This window comes from Diorhabda carinulata, chromosome 1 (assembly GCF_026250575.1).
Source record: "Diorhabda carinulata isolate Delta chromosome 1, icDioCari1.1, whole genome shotgun sequence".
Classification (NCBI taxonomy): Eukaryota; Metazoa; Arthropoda; class Insecta; order Coleoptera; family Chrysomelidae; genus Diorhabda; species Diorhabda carinulata.
This window is the reverse complement of record NC_079460.1, coordinates 24760129-24787491: the sequence shown is the minus strand read 5'-3', so window position 1 is coordinate 24787491 and position 27363 is coordinate 24760129. Positions and strand designations below refer to the sequence as shown.

General features: G+C 33.4%; 2 protein-coding genes across 4 annotated transcripts in view; one reads left to right on the top strand and one right to left on the bottom strand.

The window, feature by feature from the left end:
• LOC130893563 (solute carrier family 12 member 6) overlaps positions 1-27363 on the top strand; it is a 72031-nt gene that overhangs the window by 10862 nt on the left and 33806 nt on the right. Inside the window, exon 1 of one of the 3 annotated variants that reach the window (XM_057799808.1) lies at positions 23213-23450. The exons of the other annotated variants lie outside the window; for them this stretch is intronic. Coding sequence (XP_057655791.1) covers positions 23360-23450 — 91 coding nt within the window. The 5' untranslated portion in view covers positions 23213-23359. Of the gene's footprint in view, positions 1-23212; positions 23451-27363 lie in introns of those variants that run through there. 3 annotated transcript variants of the gene reach the window in all.
• LOC130893596 (facilitated trehalose transporter Tret1-2 homolog) lies at positions 5151-12414 on the bottom strand. The gene is made up of 4 exons (XM_057799818.1): positions 12301-12414; positions 11512-11824; positions 8624-9436; positions 5151-7800 (listed from the first exon to the last, which is right to left on the bottom strand). The coding sequence occupies exons 2-4, from the start codon at positions 11663-11665 to the stop codon at positions 7277-7279; spliced, it is 1491 nt and encodes a 496-aa protein (XP_057655801.1). The 5' UTR covers positions 11666-11824; positions 12301-12414; the 3' UTR covers positions 5151-7276.

The following is a 27363-nucleotide window of genomic DNA, read 5'->3' as shown; positions in this document are numbered from 1 at the left end:
TTGATCACCAACGTCCAGAGCTCACTGAAATACCTTCATTATTTATTTGAACCCTTGATGTTCTGTGGAAAATTTGGGTTTTTACCGTTGACGTTGAACATTTTTTTCAGAAAGATATTTCTCTTGTATCATACACGCGTTTCCGACGGTTTTTTCAATTATATTTATCTATTGTATACTCGTATAGTTTAAATTTATGACATGTAACATGTTCATAACTTGGTTGGTTGGTTGGTTTTTTACCATGGTTTTTACCGGGACATTTATAGTATTTAGTTTTGGTAAAGTTTGCCTCAGCTGATAGTACCAATGATAAGTATTGATGATAGTATTTCTTACAATATATCCCCACAATTGTCTCGATATTTCATTTTTAATGGAACTGAAATGTGATTAGGAGCGACCAGTCGTGGTTTTACAAAATAATGCTGGAAACTATAACTACTTGTGTTATTTTTTTCTAATATTATTTGATGGTAATTACTAAGATGTTATCTTAATTGATTTTCGTATTGTTCTGAATTGAATTTTAGGACGATAGGTTTTAATTTTCCGTTCAAATTTTTATTTTTCCAATCAATAAAATGGAACATAACAATTAGGAATCAACGTAAAATCACTCGAAGGCTGTTAATTACTTTCTATCGAGGTATTTATTTGTTCTATTATATTTCTATCAGTTTGCAATTGGACAATTACTTTTAATTCGGGGTATAAGAGAAAAGCAAATAAATGATATTGACGTAAAATTTATTTGGGTGTATATACAACTTATATTTCAAGTTTGATTTTATTTGATAAATCAATCAGGTAATTTTCCTAGTTTAGTATCGAATATCAGTTTAGCTACGTTATTGGTTTTTATAACTTCTGAACACAATATCATATCTTTGAATTTTTTCACATTTGTAAAGAAAACAAAATTTTTTGGATTGGTTAGATAAATATGGGTAAAGCGTGAGGTTTGTTCATTATTATTGATAGTGGAGAATTGAATGTGAGAATTACAAAAAATAATTGCTTTATAACTGTGAAGAGAAGTACATTTTTAAATATCACGAAATGAATGAATAACATTAATATTTTTGAATAATGTATTATTTTAATTAATGGCGAAGGGGATAGACTGCCCGCCAAAATATGCGATTGCTTCGAATAGTGTTGAATATACGAGGATATATGGATAAATTCCTACCCTACTATAGAACTAAACAAAATTTCAATGTCAAAATTATTTATTACTCAACATATTCTCCTCTCAATTGGATACATTTATTACAGCGAACCTGCAACGTTTCTAGACTTTTCAAAAAAATGTTTCTCCTTGCTCTTCAAACCAGACCTTCACAGCTTTTATCACCTCCTCATTACCGATGAAAAAATTACGACCTTTCAAACTTTTTTTCAGTTGAGGAAAGAGATGATAGTCGGACGGAGCCAAATCCGGTGAATAAGGGGAGTGTTCTAGTAATTCAAACCCTAAATCACGAATTATTTGCATGTCAACATGAGATTTGTGTGCAGGGGCGTTGTCCTGCAAAAACAAAATAACTTTGGATAGCTTTCCCCGTCTTTTCTCTTTAATTTTTCCCGTATCAATGTCGAATAGTAATCTCCAGTTATTATTCTACCCTCACCAAGAAATCCCAAAAAACTGAAACAAGAATTTTTCCAGCAGATTTTTGGACACGAAACTTCTTAGGTCTTGGAGATCCAGAGTGTCGCCATTCCATCGATTGTTGCTGGATCGTAGAAATGTATCCAAGTCTTATCCATAGTAACAATTCGGTTTAAGAAGTCTACATCGTTTTCAAATCGAGCACAGATCGAACGCGACGCTTCTACCCTTACACGCTTTTGGTCAACATTCAAACATTTGGGGATCCAAATTGCGGCAATTTTTCTCATGTCCAAATAGACGTGAACTATACGATGAACGTATGAAATATTCAGTGCTTCAGATCGGATCCGTTTTAGCCCAATTTGACGGTCTGTTAGAATCATGTCATGAACTGCATCGATATTTTCGGGGAATGACATAGAAACTGGCCTTCCCGATCGGTCATCATCTTCAATGGGAATTTTACCTCTTTTGAAGCTTGCAGTCCAATTTTTCACGGAGGACATTGATCACCAAGGGTATTAAGCATACCTTCGCAAATCTGCTTACCTCTTAACCCTTTTAAATACAGGTACTTGATGATGGCTCGATACTCCAATTGAACATCTTTTTTTCTTTTAATTTATTGCGTAACTCTGGTTTACTTTTCTGACGTCAAACTTCACATTTACACTTATCTAAGATTGTTCGCTTTTTTGCCTCTCCTTTTAATATACATATAAAAAAAACATGCCTTTACGCCTACGGCTTGAAGTCTCTTTTTTCCTTTCCTTTTGTTCACGATTACATTGCTTCAGTTCGCTATGTCTAACTTCTAAGTCTTCCTTACATGCATCTAGCCATTTTCTACGTGGACGCCCACTCCTTCTATTTGCGTGTTCTTCATTTGTTAAGGCCCTTTTCCCCCACCTGTCTTCTTTCATTCTAGCTCTATGCCCTAACCATCGCAGTATTTTTCCCCTTACTATATAGCCGATGTCTGCCTGACCATATAACCTTTTAATCTCTGCATTCTTCTACATTCATCTTGGTCCACGCATATCCCTTCAAAAATTTTTCTTAACACTTCTATCTTCCATGCATTTAGCCTGTTCTCTTCTTTCTTTTTCATGACACAGCATTCACTACTATATAAAACTGTAGGTTCTATCACTGTCCTGTAAATTCTTAGCTTCGCTACCCTTGAAATATATTTGGACTTTAATAGATTTCCTACAGCTCTAACTATTTTTTATCGCCTCTTTTTTTCGTTACTCCCAGGTAATCAAACTTTTGTACTCTATCGAATCGGAACTTCTTGTTTTTTTAAGTCGTATTTTTTAAATAGTTGTCACTTAAAAAGTCCTTACGCATTTCCAAATATGTAAGCCATATCTTTTTGCTGAGCATCTCAGTCAACAAGACAAAATCAATGGTAATATCAAAAAATCCTATTAGATGCAAATTGACAGTCGATAGCGGAATAATACAGCAGGTATCAAGATTCAACTAACTGTGAGTGAATATATCTAATGAAAGAAACCTAACAGAGGAGGCACGAACACAAGCTATGAAAGCATCAAAAGTCGGTGGCTATCTGAGAGATATAGTGATGAGCTTGCAGAGCAAGACCAGAATCTATAAACGTGTGTGAGACCTCAGAAACCAGAGCTGAGACATCAATAACAAAAAGAATAATGAGAACTACAGAGATGAAAATACTGCGAACTATCAAGGGAGTCACCCTCAGGGACCGAATAAGGATTGATGACATAAGAGAAGAATTGGATGTACAGGATGCGGTGAGATGGATTAGGGCACGAAAAAGATTCTGGAGGGATCACGTAGAGAGAATGCTAGAAGACCCATGGGCAAAGTGAGTTAAAACTAACACACCCAGACATGTAGACATACCCCCAAAGAGGTAGTATGAGAGCTGGAGTTCAGCTTCTCAGGAAGATCCAAGAAGAGGACCAAACGTACAGGATTGAACAAACCTGGTCCTATTGAAAGAGGAAGAAGATAAAACCGTAGGTTGTATCACTGTCCTGTAAATTCTTAGCTTCGCTATTTTTGAAATATAATTGGAATTTAATAGTTTTCCTACGGCTCCAACTGTTTTTTATTTCCTCTTTTCTTTTTACTGTCACTCCAAAGTATTCTAACTTTTGTACTATACCGAACCGGAACTCCTTGTTTTCTTAAGTTGTATTTTTTAATTAGTTGTCACTTAAATAGTCATTATCTATTTCCAAATACGTAAACCATATTTTTTTGCTGTCTTTTTAAAAAGTAAAAACATTTCTTGTAGTTTCTGGTTATGAGCAATACGTCATCTGCATATCCACTATCCCTAATAATCATCTCAAGTAGGAAATTAAACGACACTGTTGATAATGGGTCGCTCTGTCTTGAGCTTTTTTTTCGTTTAGAATTTCCCGTATCAACTTCCTTCTACGGCTACTATGTCTTAGGTTTTCTTAAGTGTTATTTCCACAAATCGTATTCATTTCTTAGGTATTCCAAGTTTTGCTAGAGCTTGCACAGGTGTTTTCTTAATATTGTCTGTTTTAAAGTCGATAATAGCTTCAAATTTAGTCCCCGATCATAGTTATCATTCTGTATTGTTTTTAACACAAAATTTTGATCGCTAGTCGATTCTGCTTTCTTAGACCTCGATGCTAGCCTACTTGTTTCCTGTTTATACCAGATGTATTAAATTGTGAGCTATTTATTAGTTATATATTTCTGGTTGAGTAATCTTTCTCCACTATCTTTGCTTTGAACCGTGCTTAGGACAGGGTTGAGTATTTGAAAACGCTCTTGGGGATACCGATACTGCCGATTTATTCAGCGTACTTAGGTTAGCTCATTTGTTTTATTTTCTTTGCAGACTTTGTGGTTGATAACCTACGAGTTAAGAAGCCCACAATAAAATATCGTTAGGGGATACTAGTTTCATTTAATTACGTACGAATTAAATTAACGAGTATTAAGACAGTGCTAATCCTTTTAGGAGTTAATGGTAAAAGACTAGGATATTTGGAAAAACTTTTCTTGTTAGTCATTATTTTTTAAGAACTCAATTTTCCTTCGACTCAAAAACTTATTTTTACAAGATTGTAAAATAATATAATTTTATGACCACTCGAGGTTAGCTGTTGTTTTTTATAATTTGTAACGTCAAAGTTCAACATCCGAGTATCGACTATCTGCATTATTTGGGGCATTTTGAGATGCGCGACTTCTGTTTTCTGATGAAAAATTTGCTTTCGAAGGAATATAAGAATTTGACAAGGTTGTAAAAGAGAAAGCGGCATGCATCTTGAAGAGGGTGATTAAATACTATTTTAAACATTAGTTAGGATGTTGCATTGTTATGGTATAATGACTAAAAATTTATGAATTCAGAATAAAACATTTTTTCTACGCCTATGTCTGTAAACGTCAAAAATCGCACTGTCGACATTCCTTATAAATGACATTTAACAATAACATACACGTGCGTTTTCAGAAGAAAACTTTTTGGTTTAATTAAATTACAATCAAATTTTTATTTGCGCAAGACTTTATTTGGTCTATTTACACAAATTCAGTCAATTAAAAAACATAAAAACATTTAGCATTAGCGAGATGTATTTAGGATTTAAGAGTGATGCCCCTAAATGTAGTCAGCACATTATGCTTTACAATAGGACACGTTTTCTTAATCAGCATGCATGAATGGGCGTAGAAAAAGTATAATAAGTTACACGAGTTGTAAGCCCATTCCGCACTGTAGTGAAATTTTTGCATAAAATTATTCACTTCGTGCGTAATGGGTTACTTACAAGTCTTGTTACCTAATATACTATTACAGCGATCTCGTTAATTCGTAACCACACCTCGTATGTGTTCCGGATAGCAAGAGTCATGTTTAAATCGTATCGTATCGAATCGATAGATGATAATGAACTTGAAACATGCAAAACCCTAAATATAAATTCGCAGATTGGTATCTGACTTTATAACTTGAAATCACGGTATCTCCTATGTTTTAGACACGAACTAACACAAAAACATAATTTTTTAATAATTCGGTACTGCTAAAAAATTGACAATGCCAATTATTAATATTATTTATACACTTTTAATATTGGCCTATTTTATACCTACAAACACAATTTCTTACAAATTTTTTTGGAAACAAAAATCATTTCTGTCTTGGAGAATGCATTGAAATCGATAACTTTTTAAGCAAATAGTGTTATTGTAAAGTGAAAATTTGAATTTATTTCGTTAATAATGGATATGCCTCAACGTTTAACGACACATGTGACGAATGAAGAAGCCGCTAGAATCATCGCGCTCATACAAGATGGCCGCAGTCAAAGATACGTCGTCGGGGTAATTGGAGTTCAACAAAGCACCATATCCAGAGTTGTTATTCGATACCAAGAAACAGGGCAGCTAACCAGAAGACCCGGACAAGGCCGCGGAAGGGTTACTTCGTTATTTGAGGTTAACGGCGTTAAGAATTAGGCATACCACCGCTCGAAGACTGCAAACTCGGTAGTGTCCGAATAAGCCTACAAACAGAGTGCCAGCTAGAGGTCCACGTCTTACCAAAGAACATCGAGTAGCAAGATTGGAATTTGCTCGATAACACGCAAATTGGAATATTCAAGATTGGTCCAATATTTTATTCACGGATGAATCAGGATTTTGTCTGTATTCATCAGATAGGCGTGTACCAGTATATAGGCGGCGTGGTGAACGGCAGTATCAGGTTAGTTTTTGTCAAACTGAAAGCTTTGGTGGTGGCTCTATCATAGTTTGGGGAGGAATTTCTTTCGAGGGTCGCACGGAGTTAGTACCAGTGAATGATGGAAGACTATATGCCTCATATCGGTGACAACTCTGTGCTAAAGCATGATAATACCCGTCCACTCGCTGCTGGAGTTGTTCGACAGTACTTAGAAGAGGTCGAAATGCCCACCCTGAATTGGCCCACACGTAGCCCGGACCTTAACCCAATAGAGCATGTCTGGGACCATCTAGGATGGCAAATTGAGCAACATCCGGCACCAATAAGAACACTAGATGATCTTCAAAATGTTCTTTTTAATTTTTAACTGGGAAAACATGCCGCAAGGATACGTCCAGAACCTGTTTAGAAGCCTTCCAAGACGAATGGAAGTTGTAATTAGAGCGAAGGGCGGCACCAAGCGCTATTAGAAATTCATTGGCTGGTTTTAGTTTAAGCACCGTTCATTTTTTTGTATAGATGTTTTGTAGAATTTTTTTTATATTCCCTATCTTTTTGTAAATCCTCTGATATATAATAAATGTTACAAAAGGCGTATATATCTATCGGTGTTTTTGATCGTAATAACAATAAAAAAATTCGTTAAACAGGCAACACATTTAAAATATTTAAAAAATAATTAGTGATGCGACAATTTTTGTGGGGTGCATATTTTTCACGAAATATGAATTAATTAGAATATTGAAATTTTTCGACTTCTATTTATTTTTGGGATTAGGAGTACTGGAAGATGGGAGAAGTGGATGTTTCTTCGAAAGAAATACTAAACAACTAGTTTTTTTGTCCTCCAATGTCTTATTTGTAAAAGTTAAATAATACAAAAATAAAATGTTTTGTAAACAGTGTGTACAATAAATGTATTGGCTATCCTATTTTCCTAGTAATTCTTGAATTTGAAGGATACTCCTTCCTTTTGTTTCTGGCAAGAAAAAATGGATTAAAGTAGTACCTACCATACAGCAAAAAGTGAATAACCATAAACAAACATGAACGCCGAATTTGTTACTTATTATGGGAAAAAGGAAATTTAACAAGAAAATGAGGATTCCATTGATTGTAACGATAACAGATATGGCAATAGATCTTACATTAGTAGTGAATAGTTGGCTCATGATGGCCATAGGAATGGGTCCCAAACCACCGGAATATAACAACAAATTTAGAACAAGACATAATAATGGTAACCATAGAACTTGATTCACATGCGCCCACTTTGTATACCTCCAGTAAAAAAATAATCCAAGAAAGAAGATGGTAACTCCTGTTCCATAACCGGATATTAACAAAGGACGTCTTCTTCCCACTTTTTCCACAAACATAGCAATAGTGAAAAATGTTATAACTTTAATAGATCCTGCTATTACTGAAATTGTGTTTCCTGATAAAACTGTACCTGAAAAATAAAAGGTATTTTGTTACAAATAGGTTCTATTTATATATTTTTATTATAGCAATAATAGTAGTATATCTAGTAAAAGAAACAAATATATTTCCGGGATACAATGTAAATTTTTGGCCGAGGCCAACAAGCGTTAAGTTCAAAAATATGTTGCTACTTCAAGGTATACATACAATATTTTACAATAACGCGATACGTATTATCATAAATTAAGAAACTTTTATAATGCATAACTAATTTTCATTAGCATCTTATTGCCTATAAAATAGTTTTCGTGATAATCACTGTTTGTTTATTTTTGTGACGAAAGTAACCGAATTCATACCTATTTAAAGTTAAAAAATATTTTAAATGTTCAATGATTAAGATGTCAAGGTGTTTCGGACACCACCTGCTGAACAGATCATCTCAAATTTATTACCAAATAAATTGAAGGCAAAATAACAAACCTCACATTTCATGAATTGTTACTATGAGGAAAAAAGACGACTTTCTGATCTAAAAATGTTTGCATACATTTCCTGTTAATCTACAAAGTTCAAGTACAAAGTCGGCCTGAAAACGCCTTGACTACTATTTGCCTAAGATTCAAGTTTGGTAGCAAAGCGCGCTACCTGTTACTTAACACCCTCTAGTTTCTAGTTCTAGTAGATTTATTTTTCTACTTCAGTAATCTCTAACTGATCATCAATAAAACTGATAACAACAATATTCATAGAATAAGAATGGATAGCGGGATATCACTACAGATATTTTAAGGTAGTTTCTTTCGGCGATTTGTTATAGGTCAAATAAATTTGTATTTAATAAGTATTACCTGCTTCATTGAAAATGGGTGCCATGAACTGCATAATTACAGTAACGCCTGAAAAATTTTGAACCAATAGAGGTAATAGAGCTAATACTAGAGCCTTTCTAGTGACTTTTGACGTCAAGAACTTTATCAGAGTAAATTTGCTAGCGTTTTTCCTAATATTATAACTTTCTTTGATCTTTTCGTATTCTCTTTCAATATCTTGAGGTGTATTATTATATCTAAGCTTTTCAAGTGTTTTTATAGCCAGTTCTGTTTGTCCTTTAGCAATTAGAAAAGCTGGAGTTTCCGGTGCAAATATACCGAATGCTACTAAAAATGGTAATATTGGAGCTACACAAATTGAGGTATAAATCGGTATAGTTGTTATTGATCCAATTGCATAACTGAAGAGATGTCCACCTGGTAGACTGATACCCATCAAACAACCATATTTAGCTCTATTGTGATCCTCACAAATTTCTGTGAGATAAATTGGCAATAATACCAGGGTGGCAGAATATGCGATAAATATTCCACATCTCGCTATTATGTACGCATATATGTTGTTACTGAATATAATCACGGAACTTGCTAATAATATAAATACTGCGCTATATACCATGGCTCTCTTTCTACCAATTAAATCTGATATAGCTCCTATGAAGATTGAACCAACTAATCCTATTAGAAATGGTAAACCAGCCAGCATTGATGTTTCCATAGTAGTTATGGGTCTGCCTAATGGATTAATCTCACTACTATTAGATTTCAACTTTGGTATGACAGGAGACGACCATACGTGAAAATTTGAACAAACGAAGAGTAGTACATTAGCTGAAAATAAAAATACTAGTTATACAATAAGAATTTTTACATATTTTCACAAGTAAAAGAAATAATTATACACACATCTCCAAAAGTCTTGGCCCCCTTTGTGAACTTTTAAGTTTGCCTATATGTAGAGCCCATTTTTTTTGTTTTGTGACACCTTATCTTAAAAATAAAAACGTAACAAAATATTTTCGTCCGTAAATATATGAATTTTTGTAAAAGAAATCAAATTTAATGATTTAACTTGACAGCGAGTTTACATAAGTTTTGTTGAAAATGCCGGGTAATTTGATTTTTGAGTTTGCTCGAGCAAGAATAGTGACATTACATCAAGAAGGTTTATCTAATCACCACATTGCCTATTACATCAAAAAGAGGAGACCGTTACATAGCTAATTTCATTCTAATGAACTGATTTATAACGGTATCGGTGGTTCGAAGACACGAAGTCACTTTTTGCTAACATACCGAAGAGCAGTTTCGAGAAGTACCATCAGAAGTAGATTACATTCATTAAATCTAAAGACAGGAAGACCTTTAAGGGTGCCTAAACTTTCACGACGTCATATAACTGCCTGTCTCCAATGGGTTCAAAAGCACAGGGATTGGGTTTTACACAATGGCGTAACGTTCTTTTTTCCGCCGAGTCCCGATTTAGTTTCCACATGATAGTCAGCGGGAAAGGGTCTAGAGAGGTCCAAGTATACAGGAACGACTCAATTTTAACAGAGATGTTGTTCCTTATCATGGCGGATCCGTAATATTTAGGGGGTATAATGTATGGTCGCCGTACACCACTTATTGTCATTGAGCGAACAATGACAGGTACCATATACGCCGAAAACATTATAAAACCGACAGATCAGCACTTACGCAATGAATATGGAGCCAGACCACATTGCACGGAAATGGTACAAAGCATCCTAGAGGAATGAGATATCCAAAGACTGAATTGGCCAACAAATTCACCAGACATGTGTGGGATTATATTGGCAGAGCAATATCCAATAGAGAAAACCCACCTGTAACCCTTCAAGACTTGACTGCTGCCGTTGAAGAAGAGTGGGACAATATGGCTGACCATGTTATCGTTAACTTGATTCGAGGGATGCCAAGACGCTTTGGCCAATTGATTGCAAGAAGAGGCGGTCATACGTACTATTAAATTGTTTTTTTATTACATTATATCTTTTTTGTCAAAATAAAAATTTTCACACTATTTTGCACATTTTTTGTTACTTGGTTTTCTGTATATTCTTGGCTACCTAAATTAAAATTTTTTTGCTTCACATATATTGTTACTACACTAAAATATAAGATTGATCACATTTTATGAATTTAAAAATATTTTTTCTTTAAATAACCAGGGGGGGGGCAAGACTTATAGAGATATGAGTAGAATGCGATGTATTATTACTCATTTTAACAACGAAGTATCGAATATCGGAATATTATTTTTAAAAATTCATGAAATGACTCACAAAAAAAATAACAAACAGGACCTACAACTATGTACCACAACCAAAATAATAACCTAATTCAATATTCTATTAATGTGAACAGCATCATAATTAATAGGTGAAACTTAATTGATAATTTCAGTCATTATTCCGATTTCATATTCAGCAAAAAATTCGGTAACTACTTGAAATAATTCCCGTACATGCTCGCAGCTAGATATTATATAATATTTTCATGTTTATGGATCTGTTTTGATTGTTAATCGATTATAAATCAATTATTTCTTATTGTGTTATAAATATTTCAAATATTTAAGGATAATCATTTTTCAAATATTGTTTTTTCAGTAGCTTTTCTAATAAATTTTTTTTAATATTTTCGCAATACATAAACTATCTTTATTACTAATTTATCTTAAAACGTGAATGTATGTATAAATGAGTTGGTTACAAAATTTTGCAAAATATAAAATAACACGAATAAAACTGGTAAGCTGAATTAAAATATTAATAAACTAGTGGAATTTCTTGTTAAAATTGGCAAATGAAATATTTTTAAAATTACTTTTTTTCTTGAGAATTCATATTGTTGATAAAAGTTGTACAACCAGAGCATACCTGTAAGTGCAGAAAAACAGAGAAAAGCCGAATCGGACTTTTTCTTAATATCCTGAGAATAAACGTCCTTAACTGTAACATCTTTCCAATCATGAACTAAATCTTCTGAAGTGGCATTTTGCCCAGAATCACTACCATCTCGGTAATCAACCATTTTCTATAATGGATCAAATACAACTGATCATTGTATTGTTTTATATATTATGCAGGTTAATTTTCATAACACAGCGTCGCTCTATAATATTTTCATATATATACTAAAATCCTTGAACAAAGAATATACAGAGTGGAACAAAATTCTTGAGACGTTCACCTAAAATGGGTAGTTTGTACTATGCATATTTTGGGATGAGATAATTTCTTATTTTTTCAGGGTTTTTTGGTTATTTATACAAACTAGATTTTATGTAATTTAATCTAGAATGATATTATTTTCGCAACGATACAAAAAATTTCCATCCTCAGAAAATGGCAGTAGGGGTTTTGGGATTTTTATGATATTTAGGATTTATTTTTCTGCTGATCTAGGATATTTGATTAGGTTAGGTTTTCGTGTAGTACGTTTTGTGTTCATGGTTCGTTAACGTCATATAAACATTTTAGACTAAAGGTTAGGTCACACGTATCATTTTTGTTGTTTAGTTCAGTAATCATATCTCTTATTTCTATTCTATAAAACTAGTTTTATTTCTACGTATAAATTAATTATGTCAAAGGTCACTTTGAATTATCACCGATACAAAGACATATTTCAAATAGTCCTTATATTTTATTATCGATTATAATTACCATAAAAAATTTATCTTTGATTACGGATCTTTAAAAACACACACATTCGTTACTTAAACAGTAAAAATAATTATGTTAAAAGCAATTTACCGCCTAGTCAACAATTATAAAACTGATGCTACTACTTTCGAAATCAGAAAAAAAGGATTGAACCTATTTACATACAAGCTCACCTTGTTTATCATATTATTATATTATATATTGATGTACTTTTTTTTGTGGGGTGAAATCTGAAAAATTTGGAACAACGTAATAGATATCAGCTTTGTAAAACGTGAATGTTCATTAATCTTTGTCGATGTATCTTTTTATCATTATATACACAATTATAACCACATAAAACACCCTTTACTCAACGGTTATAGGAGATTATGAATTTCTTTTATTTGTAATATTTAATCTGATATTCGATAATAATCCAAAATATATTATTATGAAAATTCAGTACATCATAGTTTGTTAAAACCACGAATCCTTATCCCACGAAACATACTATAGAGATTCAAATTAATAAGTTGGTTCATGAATTGCATTTATTTTCAATCCTGGTCGATATACTGTCAATATACTTTGTATTTACATCCACTCCTTCAAAGTTTTTTTAAAAAGCAAGCACAGGAGGGTAAACCCTATCACACTCGAGTAATTAGAGTAGTGGTTGCCGTGTGGGGATGCCTGTAGACATTAATCTGGAACTGGTAGTTGATTCCATAGATTTGCACTTCTCCAAATAAAGGAGTCCCGATAAATTAACGCCATTGAGGTCTGCAGGTGAATTCGGTGTTGATTCGCCACTCCTGCCTGTTATATAGGTCTTTCAGATATTGTTCTAGGTATTATTATGTTAAACAGCTCGGAAGAGCACTTGCCGTGGTAGTATCGGTAGAACAGAGTCAGATCGGCGATATTTCTTCTATGCTCTAAGTTGTCCAAGTTTCTGGTCAACTCTGGATCGCCTATAAGTCGAACTGCTTTCTTCTGTATTGAGTAGAGAATCCTCAGGATATGCTTGTGAGCCGAACTCCAAAATTGCTTGAATTTAGATGTTGTAGAGGATTAAAAGCTGTTGCGGAGTATGTAGATTTTTGGTCCTAAAGATCGCTACGAGTTTTTTTGAAGTTGCCTTAGCTAATTCGGCCACGTGACTATGCCAGGACATATTGCTCCCAATCTTAACACCCAACAGGCAAAATTGCGGAAATAGTGATATTTTATATCTAGACAGGACCAAATCCTAAGCCGCATTGTCAGCTTTCTTAGTGAAAACAACAGCTTGGGTCTTTGCTACATTAATCTCAATCAGATTGTTTCCGCCCCACTTCAAAATGTTTTCAAAATTGGTATTGATGGTGGGGATATATTACTGCCTACGGATTTAGGTCTTAACCGACTATTGGAACAGTTGATTTGAACGACGACATTAATGTGCTAGCGTCAAAGAAGGTACAGATCGGATTTGCAGTTTTTCCGATGTTGATGTACAAGAAACACCAACGTTGAACTCAAACCTTTCGGAGGTGTGTTCATCGATAGCGACTTGGATGGATTGGTCTTTGAAAAAGTTACTAAGCCAGTCGATACGTGAGGCATGTAAACTCTGTCAAAAGCCTTCGATATATCTCTATAGTTTCCGTCCCTACGTTGGTGACATAGGCTTTATTGATGTCTTTGTGCGTTTAGAACTTTTACCACGGTGTTTAAAAAAATTCTATTTCTGGCATCGATGTTTTAAGTCTTATGCCTTATTTTTTAGTATTCTCCGTTTTCTCAATATTCATGGTTGAACAAGTTTATCTTACTTTGGAAAAAAAAGTTAGCTTTTAGTAGTCCTAACTAAATTTCAATCAACAGGATCAAATCTTTCATACATTCTCGATTAAATTAGAAAAAAATTTAGCCGGTTTGAAAATAATAAAATTTTTTGCATGACACTCTACTTTCAATAGCATTTTAATAAAATTCACCCTAACCATACAATTTTTTGTATAAAGGGTAAGGTAATTTATAATGAATAACCTTGAGTTAGTCCATACATATCAGACATGTGTAGGTAGATTAGATACTTTTCTGACGTAATGAGAACTTAGTTACAAAGTTTTGCGTATTAATCAGCAGATAAATGATTTATATTAATTAGTAATATACATATGCACATAAAAATCGCTGATAAAAAGAGATGAAAGCATTCATTCCATGAAGTTTGAATATTAATTTATCGGTCGTAAACAATCCGAGATGATTATATAAAACAGTTCATTATTTAATTCATAGTTCGTAGAATAATTCTGTTAGAAAAATGAGTTCATTTTCAGAAAATTTACATTACATTCTACAGTTTTACCATTACTTGATATATTTATTTGCATTAATGCCTTGAGTTTTAACATATCTCTAGATCATTTTTTCAATTGGTTAGGATTTGATTCAGTAATATGGTAATGGCAATCATACTACATTTACAATTTTCAACAACTCCAGACTTTCTGCAAACATACCAAACAAAAACTTATTAAAAAAAACAATTATTTCAACGTTACGCAAGATTTTACATTATTATCAAACATTATTAATAAAATAAAATAAAATACTTTACATAAATTTACATTATAGCTAAGTTTTATTTATTGGATTTGAATTTTATAAAGTATATCGGTAAAATGATTTAAATAACACCAATTTCTATATCGATTTACCAACAAAAACACGTTTTATGTCTGTATCTCCTTAACAATACAAGTGTACCCAAGTAGCACAATCAGTTTTATTAACGACACGTAACAGTTTATATAACAATTTTCGAAAGTTGAACGGGGCTCTAAATATTTAGTAAGATGTTTCTACATTATTTAAACAGCTCTTAGTCATCTGAATAAGACCATTTCACTCGACCGTTTTATTGAGTTGGTCAAAACATTCACAAAAGAAGAATTATATAGAGCTACTGTAGAACCACAACAGAACTTTGTTCTAGCTAGTTTACACCATCTTTAAAACTATTTTGTTATTATCATAAGTTATTCGCTTAGTAATTATATCATATTAGTGACATATCCTATCATCTATTGAAAAAGTTGTTGATTTGAAAGCTATATGTAAAGTGAATAATGAAGTATTCAAGAACTTTTCATTTCTTCTCGGTAATCTGCATCGTGGCGTCTGAAGAATAAAGATTATTGATAATGAAATGTTATTAAATACAACTTTTTCACACAATTCACAAGACCCCCATTGAATGTAAGCAAATTCAACTATTCATATAGTTAAATAAAAAAAAATTAACATTTTTATACCATTACTAACTTTCATCAGCATCAATGACAAATTTCCTGAAACTGGGATAGTTTTGAACAAGGAAATCGTGAAAATAATATGATAATCAACCAAAATTGTTACTTTACCATCATTCGAAAATACTTTACAGTGAAGGAATAAAAGTTTTGTTTTTTATTCCTAAAAAAACCTTAGGCTACCATTATACATCCTGGATGCTGGCATCTCGGAGGTTAACGGGGCATAAAATCAAATGGGAACGATTAGACTAGGGATGCCAGCATCGGATGCTAAAACAGCCACCCGGAGGCTCGATTTTGTGCATCCCATGATGTTCAAATGCGGCGCATTATACTAGGCTGCTAGCATCCGAGCGGGCGCTCTATTTGACATATGAACGCGGACGCAGTTTGATAACGTGAGGGCCTGAGACTGCTGTTTGCACATCTTTGCGATGGAAAGTGAAATGTTTGATAACGTCTCTGGAAGAACCGGAACCTGAGCTTACGGAAAACAGTAAAGTAGGCCTAAAACCAAACAAAAAGAACTAGAATTAAAGAAGAAAAAGAAAGAAGAAGAGTTGAAACGTATTGAAAAATATGTTGTTAACAAATTAGACATAGAAAATTTGAAATGTGATGTGGGAAAAACATCCTTGTATTTGGGATAGTAGGTTAAAAAGCTACGCCAACAAGATTGACAAACCGAATACATGGAAATCCTCAATCTTTGAGAATTTTGAAGAGTTGAAAGTTAAAATAAAATAGCATCCCAACACAAACTCGACTCAAAGTGCGATGCTAGCATCCTAGTATAATGATAGCTTTAGTCAACGTCAGTGTTGTCGTCTACCACCAACAGAATTTCACAATAACAATCTTGTATCATTCATAAATCCTATGCGTGGAAGTACCAACCATAAAAAATTTTTATTTTCTATTTTAGTTATTTTCTCAGAAAACAGGAGACTCAAATCATTAATATATTTTTGAGATATATTTCAGAGGATTGAACAAATGATTTTTATGACTTTGTTGCAAATACTGACCGGTCGTTACAAGGTTTTGCCTTACACGGTGCTTTGAGAAAACTTAACTCCGTTCCCATCGAATCTGTTGAAGGTTACAAGAATAGTTGTAAACACGATATAAAACTTCTGATAGATCCTTAAAACAGAAAGCAGCTTCTGTGTACAAACGATGTGAGAAACGATACTTTTGCACCTATTAAATGCGTTTTTGTATTTTTTAAAACCGATAATGAAGCTGTTTTATAAAAGCTTGGATATCAGATAAAATAAACGTTTATAAAACATAGATGGATTACCGAAAGGTATAATAAGCTAATACGTTTCCTTAATTACCCTTAAAAACCCATAAATAACTTTAATTGAATATGGCTTTATTGTTTTTCAAAATATTCTCATTGGAAACAATACACTTTCAGCAGGCGTTTGAACCAATTGTCGAAATATTTTTTCTATTCCGACTGAGGTACCTCTAAAACATTTTATTTGAACGCATCAATTTATATTTAATCTGCGTGATTAAGAAGAAATCCTTGGAAGCCAAACAAGGATGACTCATCACTTAGATGTTTTGACTGTTTAAAATTTTGTTTAAGGTCGCAGTATCGTTGTAGAGAAATTCGTCTTCTGCGATTGGTTTTCCTGATTTTTTTTACTCGGCTGGAAATCTATCTACAATCGATTGTTGTTTAGTTTCGGATTTATATGCATAGAGCCATGATTTGTTGTCTGTCCCGATCTTATAGACATATACAACTCGAATATATCTTTTTTACAGCCAAATGTTCATGCAATATTGAATGTATACTAGTGAATATAATGCCCTAGTATGCCTCAATCTCACGGTATGTCACATGACGATCTTGTTATATCAGTTTACGCACAGCATCGCTGTTGTCTGGCACAACATGCGGTTTTGGACGACCTTCACCTCTAGTGAAGTGCGACGACGATTGAATTCAGAAAACCAGCGAAACACGGTGACTAGAGATGGTGCTTTACCACCAAAAGTCGAAGCAAATTTATCAGCACACTGTTGTTGATTTAACCCACGTCGAAAGTCGAAAATGTTCCAGATTCAATTCCATTTCTTGATCAGGATTAATATTTCAAGTATTTGTAAACAACTCGAATAGTACTCGTATGACAACACGTTCTAAGTACGTTCCCAAAAAATAACTATCAAACTTTATGATGGTGATGTCAGATTTGATATATTCACATCTGTATTCACATTGCTATATCTCAGAACTTACATAACAACCCTCGTATTCGTTAGAGTGAGTATATTATTTTGTTAAGGTGTTTATTATGGAGGGCGCTAAAATAAATTTGAATAAAGAATGAATATATTTTCATTCCTATTGATCGATAATGTTTTTCTGTGCCCGTCTCTGTTTGAGTACCATAATTCATTTTTACTAACAGTCGAGAAATTAAGTCAACGAAACTATATTGCCGCAATTGACGCACACCAATACGAATAATTTTCATTATAGTTGAGTATAGTGGTTGATGTAGTATGTAGTTGATGTAGTAAGATGAAAGTAGTTTCCTTGTTAATATCTACTGAAACTGATGAAATTTGTGCAGTAGATTAGACAAAGGGTTATTAAGCTTGGCAGCGGCCCATCACTCGAAAACCACCTACATTACGTAACTTGCAACTAAAGTCATCATTTCTCTAGTACCTTTAACCAGTGTCACATAACTGATACGTCAAAAACTGTATAATTAATGGAGCTATTTTGCTATACGAAGATGTATTGATATCTAATTAGCCTAGACCAGCTCCATGCATAAACAAAATATTGCGTTACCATAGCAACGAACAATAACTTATTAGAAGTGTAAGTGTAAAGTTTCACGTCAAAAAAGTAAGCCAGAGTTACCCAATAGATTAAAAGAAAAAAAAGTCACTGAAATTGTGAAAAGCGATTCGAATTGGAGTACCGCACCATCATCAAGTAAATGTATTTAAAAGGGTTAAGAAGTAAGCAGATTTACCCTTGGTAATCAATGTCCTTCATATACGAACGTGAAAAATTGGACTGCAAGCTTCAAAAGAGGTAAAATTCCCATTGAAGATGATGTCTGATCGAGAAGATCAGTTTCTGTGTCATTCCCCGAAAATATAGATGCAGTTAATGACATGATTCTAACAGACCGTCAAATTGGGCTAAAACGGATCTGATCTGAAGCACTGAATATTTCTTACGAACGCGTTCATCATATAGTTCACGTCAATTTGGACATAAGAAAAATTGCTTTAAAATGGATCCCCAATGTTTGAATGTTGACCAAAACTGTGCAAGGGTAGAATCGTCGCGTTCGATCTGTGCTCGATTTGAAAACGATGTAGACTTCTTAAATCGACTTGTTTCTATGGATTAGACTTGGATACATTTCTACGATCCAGCAACAAAGCAACAATCTATGTAATGGTGACACTCTGGTTCTCCAAGACCTAAGAAGTTTCGTATCCAAAAATCTGCTGGAAAAGTTCTTGCTCCAGTTTTTTGGGATTACCATGAAGTAATCATGATTGATTTTTTGGATAAGGGTAGAACAATAACTGGAGATTACTATTCGACATTACTATGGGAAAAAATTAATGATAAAAGACGCGGAAAGCTATCCAAAGATATTGTGTTTTAGCAGAACAACCCCCCTGAATACAAATCTCATGTTGCCATGCAAAAAATTCGTGATTTAAGGTTTGAATTATTAGAACACCCCCTTTATTCACCAGATTTGGTGAATCTTACTATCATCTCTTTCCTCGACTGAAAAAAAGTTAAAAAGGTCGTAAATTTTCTTCGATAACGTGGAGGTAATAAAAGCTGTGGAGCTTTGGTTTGCATAGCAAGAAGAAACATTTTTTTAAAGGTCTAGAGACGTTGCAGGTTCGCTGTAATAAATGTATCCAATTAAGAGGAGAATATGTTGAGTAATAAAATATTTCGACATTGAATTTTGTTTGGTTCTATAAGAATTCTTCAATATATCATCGTATACATGTTTTATATACAGCTTTTCGATCATGGTTGTTCAATGAACCGTCTTTGAAGACATTATGGAGGACGTAGAGGGAGGCTATTTATTCATTGATCTAAAAAGTGATCCGATTTTGTAGTCTCAATATGCCTACTCCACGCAATTAATAACCTCAATTGATTGATTCCAATGCCTCTTAGAAATTCTCGGAGAAAATATAAGCTATAAAATTTAGAATAATAATTTAAATGAAATCTAAAGAAAATATGAATCTAATCGAGAACATAGTATTTTCGAACTATCTGCATAATTTCAGATAGCGATTTTTTTTCGGAATATCGACAATTTCAAATTTTAATTCTTTAATTTTGGAACCAAAACGTGTTACCTTTCGTCGAAACAGATTAAAGGAATAATTAATGTGGTTTTTTAGTAATTTAGTGAAGAGTTTTCAACTGAATGCTTTCGACCAATCTGATAATATTCGTTATTAGTGACAATTTCATATCGTTTTGTCTTACATATTGCAATAGGAAGGTTAATGATCATTACTTTATTTTGGTACTTTTTTCAAAATAATCGAGTTGCATCATTAGAAATAACGAGATAAAACATGAGAAAATTTTGTTGTGAAACAACGTATATAAAGTATCACAATAACAAATTATAATTTAATTGTATTTATTAAAACGCAGCCTAGCATAAAATATGAAAATTAATCTCTTATTTTAACATGTACTAATATGTTAATAGATAATTACTCGAGAATATAGGCGGATACCATTCAAAGTTTCATACTATTCAATTCTTTTCTCATCTATATTATTAGTATGATAATATTTGCTTCCATCAATCTAAATATTATACGGAATTGAACAAAACTCTGGAAATTCCTAATTATCTCGGATACTGATAAATCTGATTTTGGATAAGTAGCATATGCCGTTTACAATATAGCGAAAGAAAGAAAAATATAGAAGCACAGTTTTCTCAATGAAATGATCAATTATATTGACATTTATAAAAAATATTTATCGCTACGTCATAAAATAAATCAGACACTTTTATTTGTCTGCTATAGAGCAGTAAAATATATCAATCAATTGGTTGGGGAAAATACTAAAATTCCTACAAAAAATGTGGAATTTTTAGAACTTCCTGATACCATGAATTATACCGGGCATGGTGTAAGAAGAACTTCGGTAGATTTACTTGCAAATTCTGAAGGAGAAAATTGCGTTCGCCCTAACTCTCTAGTGGTACTCAAATAACCACTGCTCAGAATTGCACGTTTAATATTAGTATGAATAATTATTCTACCACAAATTAAAAATATCTGGGATGCGAGAATGAAAATAACATGCCTGTACCTACTTCTTAGTTTTAGTTCTTTAATAAATTTTGTCTGTTAGTTTCATGTATAAATCGTTTAAAAATAATTTGTTGTTTGGGGGAGACGGAAAAATTACATGTATAACATGAAAGTAAAGTGCTTCTTCCTCACTAGAATATAAACTTCATCCTCTGGAGGAACAGTAGCACTTTCCTCCCTTGTTATACAAATTGCTATGATTGCGGCGCTTCATCAGAGACGTACTGTTAATATTGTTAATTCTTACAACTATAATAATTATTCTATTTTACCAAAATGTTTTGGAGGAATGAGTTAAATTTCGTATCATTAATAGATCACTATAGTGAGCAACAACATACATTTTAAACGACGCCATCTGTAAGTTTGTTCGTTCTGCATTCATTTACATTGCGTTTTGAGTGTTCCATATAGTGGAAGTGACAATTCCGCACTGCAAAATACTTTAGGAACGCTCTGGAGTAGAAAACTTCAATGTTGACAGTTGACAGTTTAACTTCGATGACTTTAGACACATCTACAAATTATATCGAAATCACAAACACATCTACAGAGATTCCATCAACATCTAGTAGAAATATACATATTCCATATGCATCCAATTCAATAAATATTAATAATTGTCATGGATGTATAATCAACATTACTTAATTAATATTGACATTGCAAATATCATTAAGTATATTATATTGTTCAATAAATAAAATGTTTATAATTCTCTATTATTTAATGTCTTTCCTCAGTATAATTGAAACATTTTTGGTCGTCTAAAAAATTTTGTGTACGCCGCGGCTGAAATACTACTTTGTTCGAGCTCGTCTGTTGCTCGCCTCGCTTCGCTCGTCTCGCAATTTTCAGACTCCTCCAACAATGTCCACTTTCAGTTATTGGCACACAAATAACTATTCCACAATCCATTTAATCATGATGATTTAAAGAATTACTCGAGTAAATTTTTTGAAACATTTTTTAATCGCATAAAAATTTTCTTAATCGTTCTTTCAATAAATGTTCAAAAATACCGCCATTGACTTCCAATCGATTCATTTCTTTCTTCTTTAATATGGGCTGCGGTATTCTCAATTCGTCTAATTCTAGTCAAATCTAGTGGTGTGAGGTCTGGAGATCTTGTAGGCCAATTAATGGGACCTCCACGACCAATCCGACGCCCTGGAAAACGTTCGTCCAAATGTTGCTTGACCTGACGAGCGACATGTGCAGGAGCTCCATCGTGCTGATAGTACATCTGCATTCTAATATTTACAGGAACATCCTCTAGTAGGCCTTGTAATTCATTTTGTAAAAATGTTAGGTAGCTGTCTCCTGTGAGACAATTCTACAAAATGAGGGCCAATTAAATAACTGTCAACCATACCACACCACACGTTTACAGAAAACCGAAGTTGAAAATTGTTTTCGACTGTTGCGTGGGGATTTTCGTCTTCATCTTCTTCTACTAGATGCAGAATATTTTTTACTTCTACCAAACCTCTATCTTCGAGTAGCACGTTCAGATGATAAGTTAGCACTGGGAAGCTTACCAGTCTTGCATAATTTGTTAATAACTCTAATAAATACGTTTTTATCGGGATATCTTTGGTGTGAAAAACGTTGACGATATTCTTCAGCAGCAGCTGTATCATTTCCATTACAGAAACCATAAATAAAAACCATATTTGCATATTCTAAATTTGAACAAGTATCTGGCACATTGCAACACCAACAATCACATAAATTCGAAATTAAACATTCACTTACTGTTCACTGTACACCGAGAGTTCATCAAAACGTCAGAATTATCAAATGCCTTTGAGCTCATGTATTCGAAATTAATTATAATTGGGAAAATGATATTTAGACTAATTTTCATTTGAACTTTTTATATCCAACTAATATAAAATTGTTTAAAAGTAGTACTTGCAATGTTAAATCAGTTAATTGACTTATTATTGCAATTGGTAAATTCGATATTCTTTCTATTAATGAATTTTTAAAAACTTGCAGATAAGTTCTTGCACGTTATCATTGCTAGCTAATCCCTCGAAACAATAAACTAGCGCAAAGCAAATAAAGAAAAGAAAGTTTAGGAACGGTCCTGAATATAGGGTCCAAGCCAAGCATCATACAGCGGCATCAGATCCGGCGACGGTAGGGAAGAGGGAAGTGAAGGGTTGGTGTAAAGGGGGCGGGCGCGAATCTAGGGTTGTCGGTGGCGGATGCTGCGCTCGGGATCTCGACGATCCTCCGATCTCAGTAACTCAGCGGCGGTAGATATAAACGGTTGTTTGTGTAATTCGGTCCAAAGAGGCGGCCGTGTCCCGTATCCCGTGTCGTCATCACCATTAAATAATAATCGAATGATTACTCGCTGGAACCTGGAATAATAAAGAAATATGTCGGCTCCAACAGTAGGCGAGGATTCTAAACCTCCTTCGTCTCCCGAGAAACCAATCGCTGATGGGCACTGTTCTCCGACAAAAACAGGTACTTACTCATTAAGTTGAATTAAATTTTCCCGCCAATGTGATTTGGCGCTTGTGCTCACACGAACACATCCGCGCCGCATCACAATCGCTTTTAGTCGACGCGAAAGCATGGCATGTGGTAATTGAGCACCGAGGAAACGACAAGTACATCTCAACATCGACACCAGCGAACGGCGGCGACTGGCGAGTGAGACACAGCAGATAACGGCACCGCCACCGTATTGATTCGCCCGCCACCGCCCTGGCATAGGCACAATGCTTTTGCTAACCTACATTTTACTCAGCTATCCTATCGATTTCGTCCCTTTGATGGTAAACCTCTCGAATACTTACTGTGCGGCTTCGAGAACTTTTATTCGGTCATCAATTAAACATTTTGCAGATTTATAATGAAATTATCTTTAATATTCCTTGCGGTTCCGCTCAATTTATTATTCGATAAATCGTACCAATTCATCGCATAACTCATCATATCACTATCATCATTTTTTTGTTCTTTTCTTTGGCAACAATAATTTATTGAAAACATGAAATCGTCAAAGTTCCATCAAAGTAAGCATGTAACATTAATACATATCAACAGTATATATTATACATATTACCGATGATGAGACTACGAGGTAAATAAAAAGTATTAAGAATTACTGCAAAATAAATAAAAATGAGTTGAGATCAGGATGTCCTAGGTCTACATCGTCACAATATTTATACAGAATGAAACAATGAATATTTTAAAAAAAGAAACTTTAAATTATGTTTAATTTGACACTCATCTTTCAATGGATAACAATGGTATTTTTACGGAAGCTGTTTGATATGAACCTAATTCAATTATTTCAATTGCTTTAACCACCACAGTCGTGTTAGCGTAATATAAAATATGATTAGATATAATTGGATATACGAGGATATATTGAAAAATTCTTAGATTACTCTCTGCAAACATACCTTCACAGCTTTTATTACCTCCTCGTTGGAGGAGGAAAATTCACGACCTTTTAAACTTTTTTTCAGTTGAGGAAAGAGATGATTGTCGGACGGAGCCATATCTGGTGAATAAAGGGGGTGTTCTAGTAATTTAAACTTTAAACCACGTTTTTTTGCATGGTAACATGATATTTATATGAATGCAAGTGATCCTGCAAAAATAAAACACATGTGGATAACTTTCCGCGTCTTTTATCATTAATTTTTTCCCATAGTAATGTCGAATAGTAATCTCCAGTTATTGTTCTACCCTTATCCAAAAAATCAATCATGATTACTTCATGGTAATCCCAAAAAACTGGAGCAAGAACTTTTCCAGCAGATTTTTGGATACGAAACTTCTTAGGTCTTGGAGAACCAGAGTGTCACCATTACATAGATTGTTGCTTTGTTGCTGGATCGTAGAAATGTATCCAAGTCTAATCCATTGAAACAAGTCGATTTAAGAAGTCTACATCGTTTTCAAATCGAGCACAGATCGAACGCGACGATTCTACCCTTGCACAGTTTTGGTCAACATTCAAACATTTGGGGAGCCATTTTGCAGCAATTTTTCTTATGTCCAAATTGACGTGAACTATATGATGAACGCGTTCGTATGAAATATTCAGTGTTCCAGATCAGATCCGTTTTAGCCCAATTCGACGATCTGATAAAATCATGTCATGAACTGCATCGATATTTTCGGAGACTGACACAGAAACTGGCCTTCCCGATCGGTCAAAATCTTCATTTGAAAATTTACCTCTTTTGAAGCTTGCAATCCAATTTTTCACGGAGGACATTGATCACCAAGGGTATTAAGCATATCTTCGTAAATCTGCTTACCTCTTAACCCTTTTAAATACAGTTAAGTACTTGATAATTGCTCGATAGTCCAATTGGATATCTTTTTTCTTTTAATTTATTGCGTAACTCTGGTTTACTTTTTTGACTGATACATCTAATAAGTTATTGAATTTTATATCATGTAATAATTAGACCTTTCCATTTTTTAGGTTATCAATAGAATACCATATTAGGTTCTATAGCTTGACATAGAGCAAAGGTTATGTGAAAAAGTCATCATAAATTTAATTCTACTTTAGGGTAACCAGTTTTTTTTAATATACATAAATACCAGATAAAAGATGAGATTGAAGAAGATAGGATGAAGTAATAGAAGAAGCAAATGTATTTGTTTTTTATCTACATCGTCTTTCGCACGATCTTTTAATGTTTAAGATCATTTTCTCTTTGATCGAATGAGAAACTGCGATATATTTAGAATTTTCTTCTTTTTATATGATTACCTGGGTTTAGTGATTCGTACATCATTTTTATTTGATTCAGCTATATTATTTATTTGACAAATATTATAAATATTGGAAAAACATCTATTTTTGTGTTTTTAGTTTATACATTATCATTATTTATCTCGCTTACTTATTTTGGTAATTATCTAGTTTAGGTTATACCCCTCCGATTTCGTTAAAATTTTAGTATGTTATAAAGAAAATTACGCTGAAAAATTTGATATATGTAGGGCACGGAAATCATCCTTTCACATAGTTTTTCAACTTTGAAGTACCAGAAAAAGGAAAATAATTTATACATCATAGTTTAGCTTCGCATGTCTAACCTAATCTAACCTAACCACAAATTTTAACTAAGAATATAATATATAATAAACAGCAATACACAAAAATTCATAGAATTTTATCTTTTTAATGGTCAAACACGAATAAACTAAAACAAATACTAAAATTTTAACGAAATCGGAGGGGTGTAACCCAATCTAGATAATTACCCTTATTTTTTATCTGCATCAGTTTCAAAATGTCTCTATCTAATACCTCTTAGCCTTGAAATCCTCAAGGATTGAAACGTATATAACCTACTCGTATATTCTTTCAACTTGATATTAAAATTAGATTGAAATACTTTGTGCTTGTTTTAAACTTGTTTAATTAAATATTATTAAAATAAATGCAATAAATAAAAATTTAACAAGTGCAATTAACTGTGTTCAAAGTTTCATTTGGTCTAAAATACGCAAATAATAAAGTAGAGGCTGAGTAAGTGATATTTTCACAAAATGTTTTTTTTAAGTGACACATAGATTTTTGAGTAATAAGGTGGGTATAATTTTTAAAATGGGTAGAGGAAAAGTTATTAATGAAAAAATTCGTTTAATCATAATAAACTTATTCAAAAATGGGAAAAAGAACTCATAAATTGCGAAAGTTGTAAACATGTCAAATTTTCTTTACATAGGCCAAGGAGAAGCCATTATTGACTCAAATACAAAAGAAAAATAGACTTAAATGGGCCAAAGAGCATAAAAATTGTAATTTTGAACAGTAGAGCTGTATACATTGGAGTGATGAGTCTCGTTTTGAAGTTTGCGTGGGTGACGATCGAAGTAGAGTTATTCGACAAAAAAATGAAGCTCTCCATCCAGAATGTTTGAATCGGAAAGTAAAATTTACGGCGGCATCTGTGATGGTGTGGGGCTCGATATCTTCAAGATTAGTGGGAAAACTGCATTTCATAAACGGATTGTCAATACTGAAAAATACCTGGATATTTTAGAGGAATTATTATTGCCAGCAAGAGAAGTGATTTTAACCGCTGGGAAAGCCTCTATTTTTCGACAAGATAGAGCAGCATGACATAAGTCAAAAATGGCCTTAAAATGGTTCTCGGACAACAATATTCCACTTTTAGAGTGGTTTTCAAGTAGTCCAGATTTATCACCAATAGAAGCACTTTGGCACAATGAAATGAAAAAGCAGTTGCATGCAAATCCAGCTAGAACTGTCATGGCATTAAAGGAAAGACTACAAGAAATTTGGGATGATTGTACTCCCGAATACTGTCAGAATTTAATAAACACCATGCCTCAAAGAATTACGGCTGTTATTAAAAATAAAGGGAATAGT

Coding starts and splice junctions, on each gene's coding strand:
- LOC130893596 (XM_057799818.1), bottom strand. CDS start 11,665: ATGGTTGATTACCGAGATGGTAGTGATTCTGGGCAAAATGCCACTTCA. Junction 9,437..11,511: donor CTGTTTTTCTGCACTTACAG/GTATGCTCTGGT, acceptor TTTTATTTTCAG/CTAATGTACTACTCTTCGTT. Junction 7,801..8,623: donor ACCCATTTTCAATGAAGCAG/GTAATACTTATT, acceptor TTTATTTTTCAG/GTACAGTTTTATCAGGAAAC.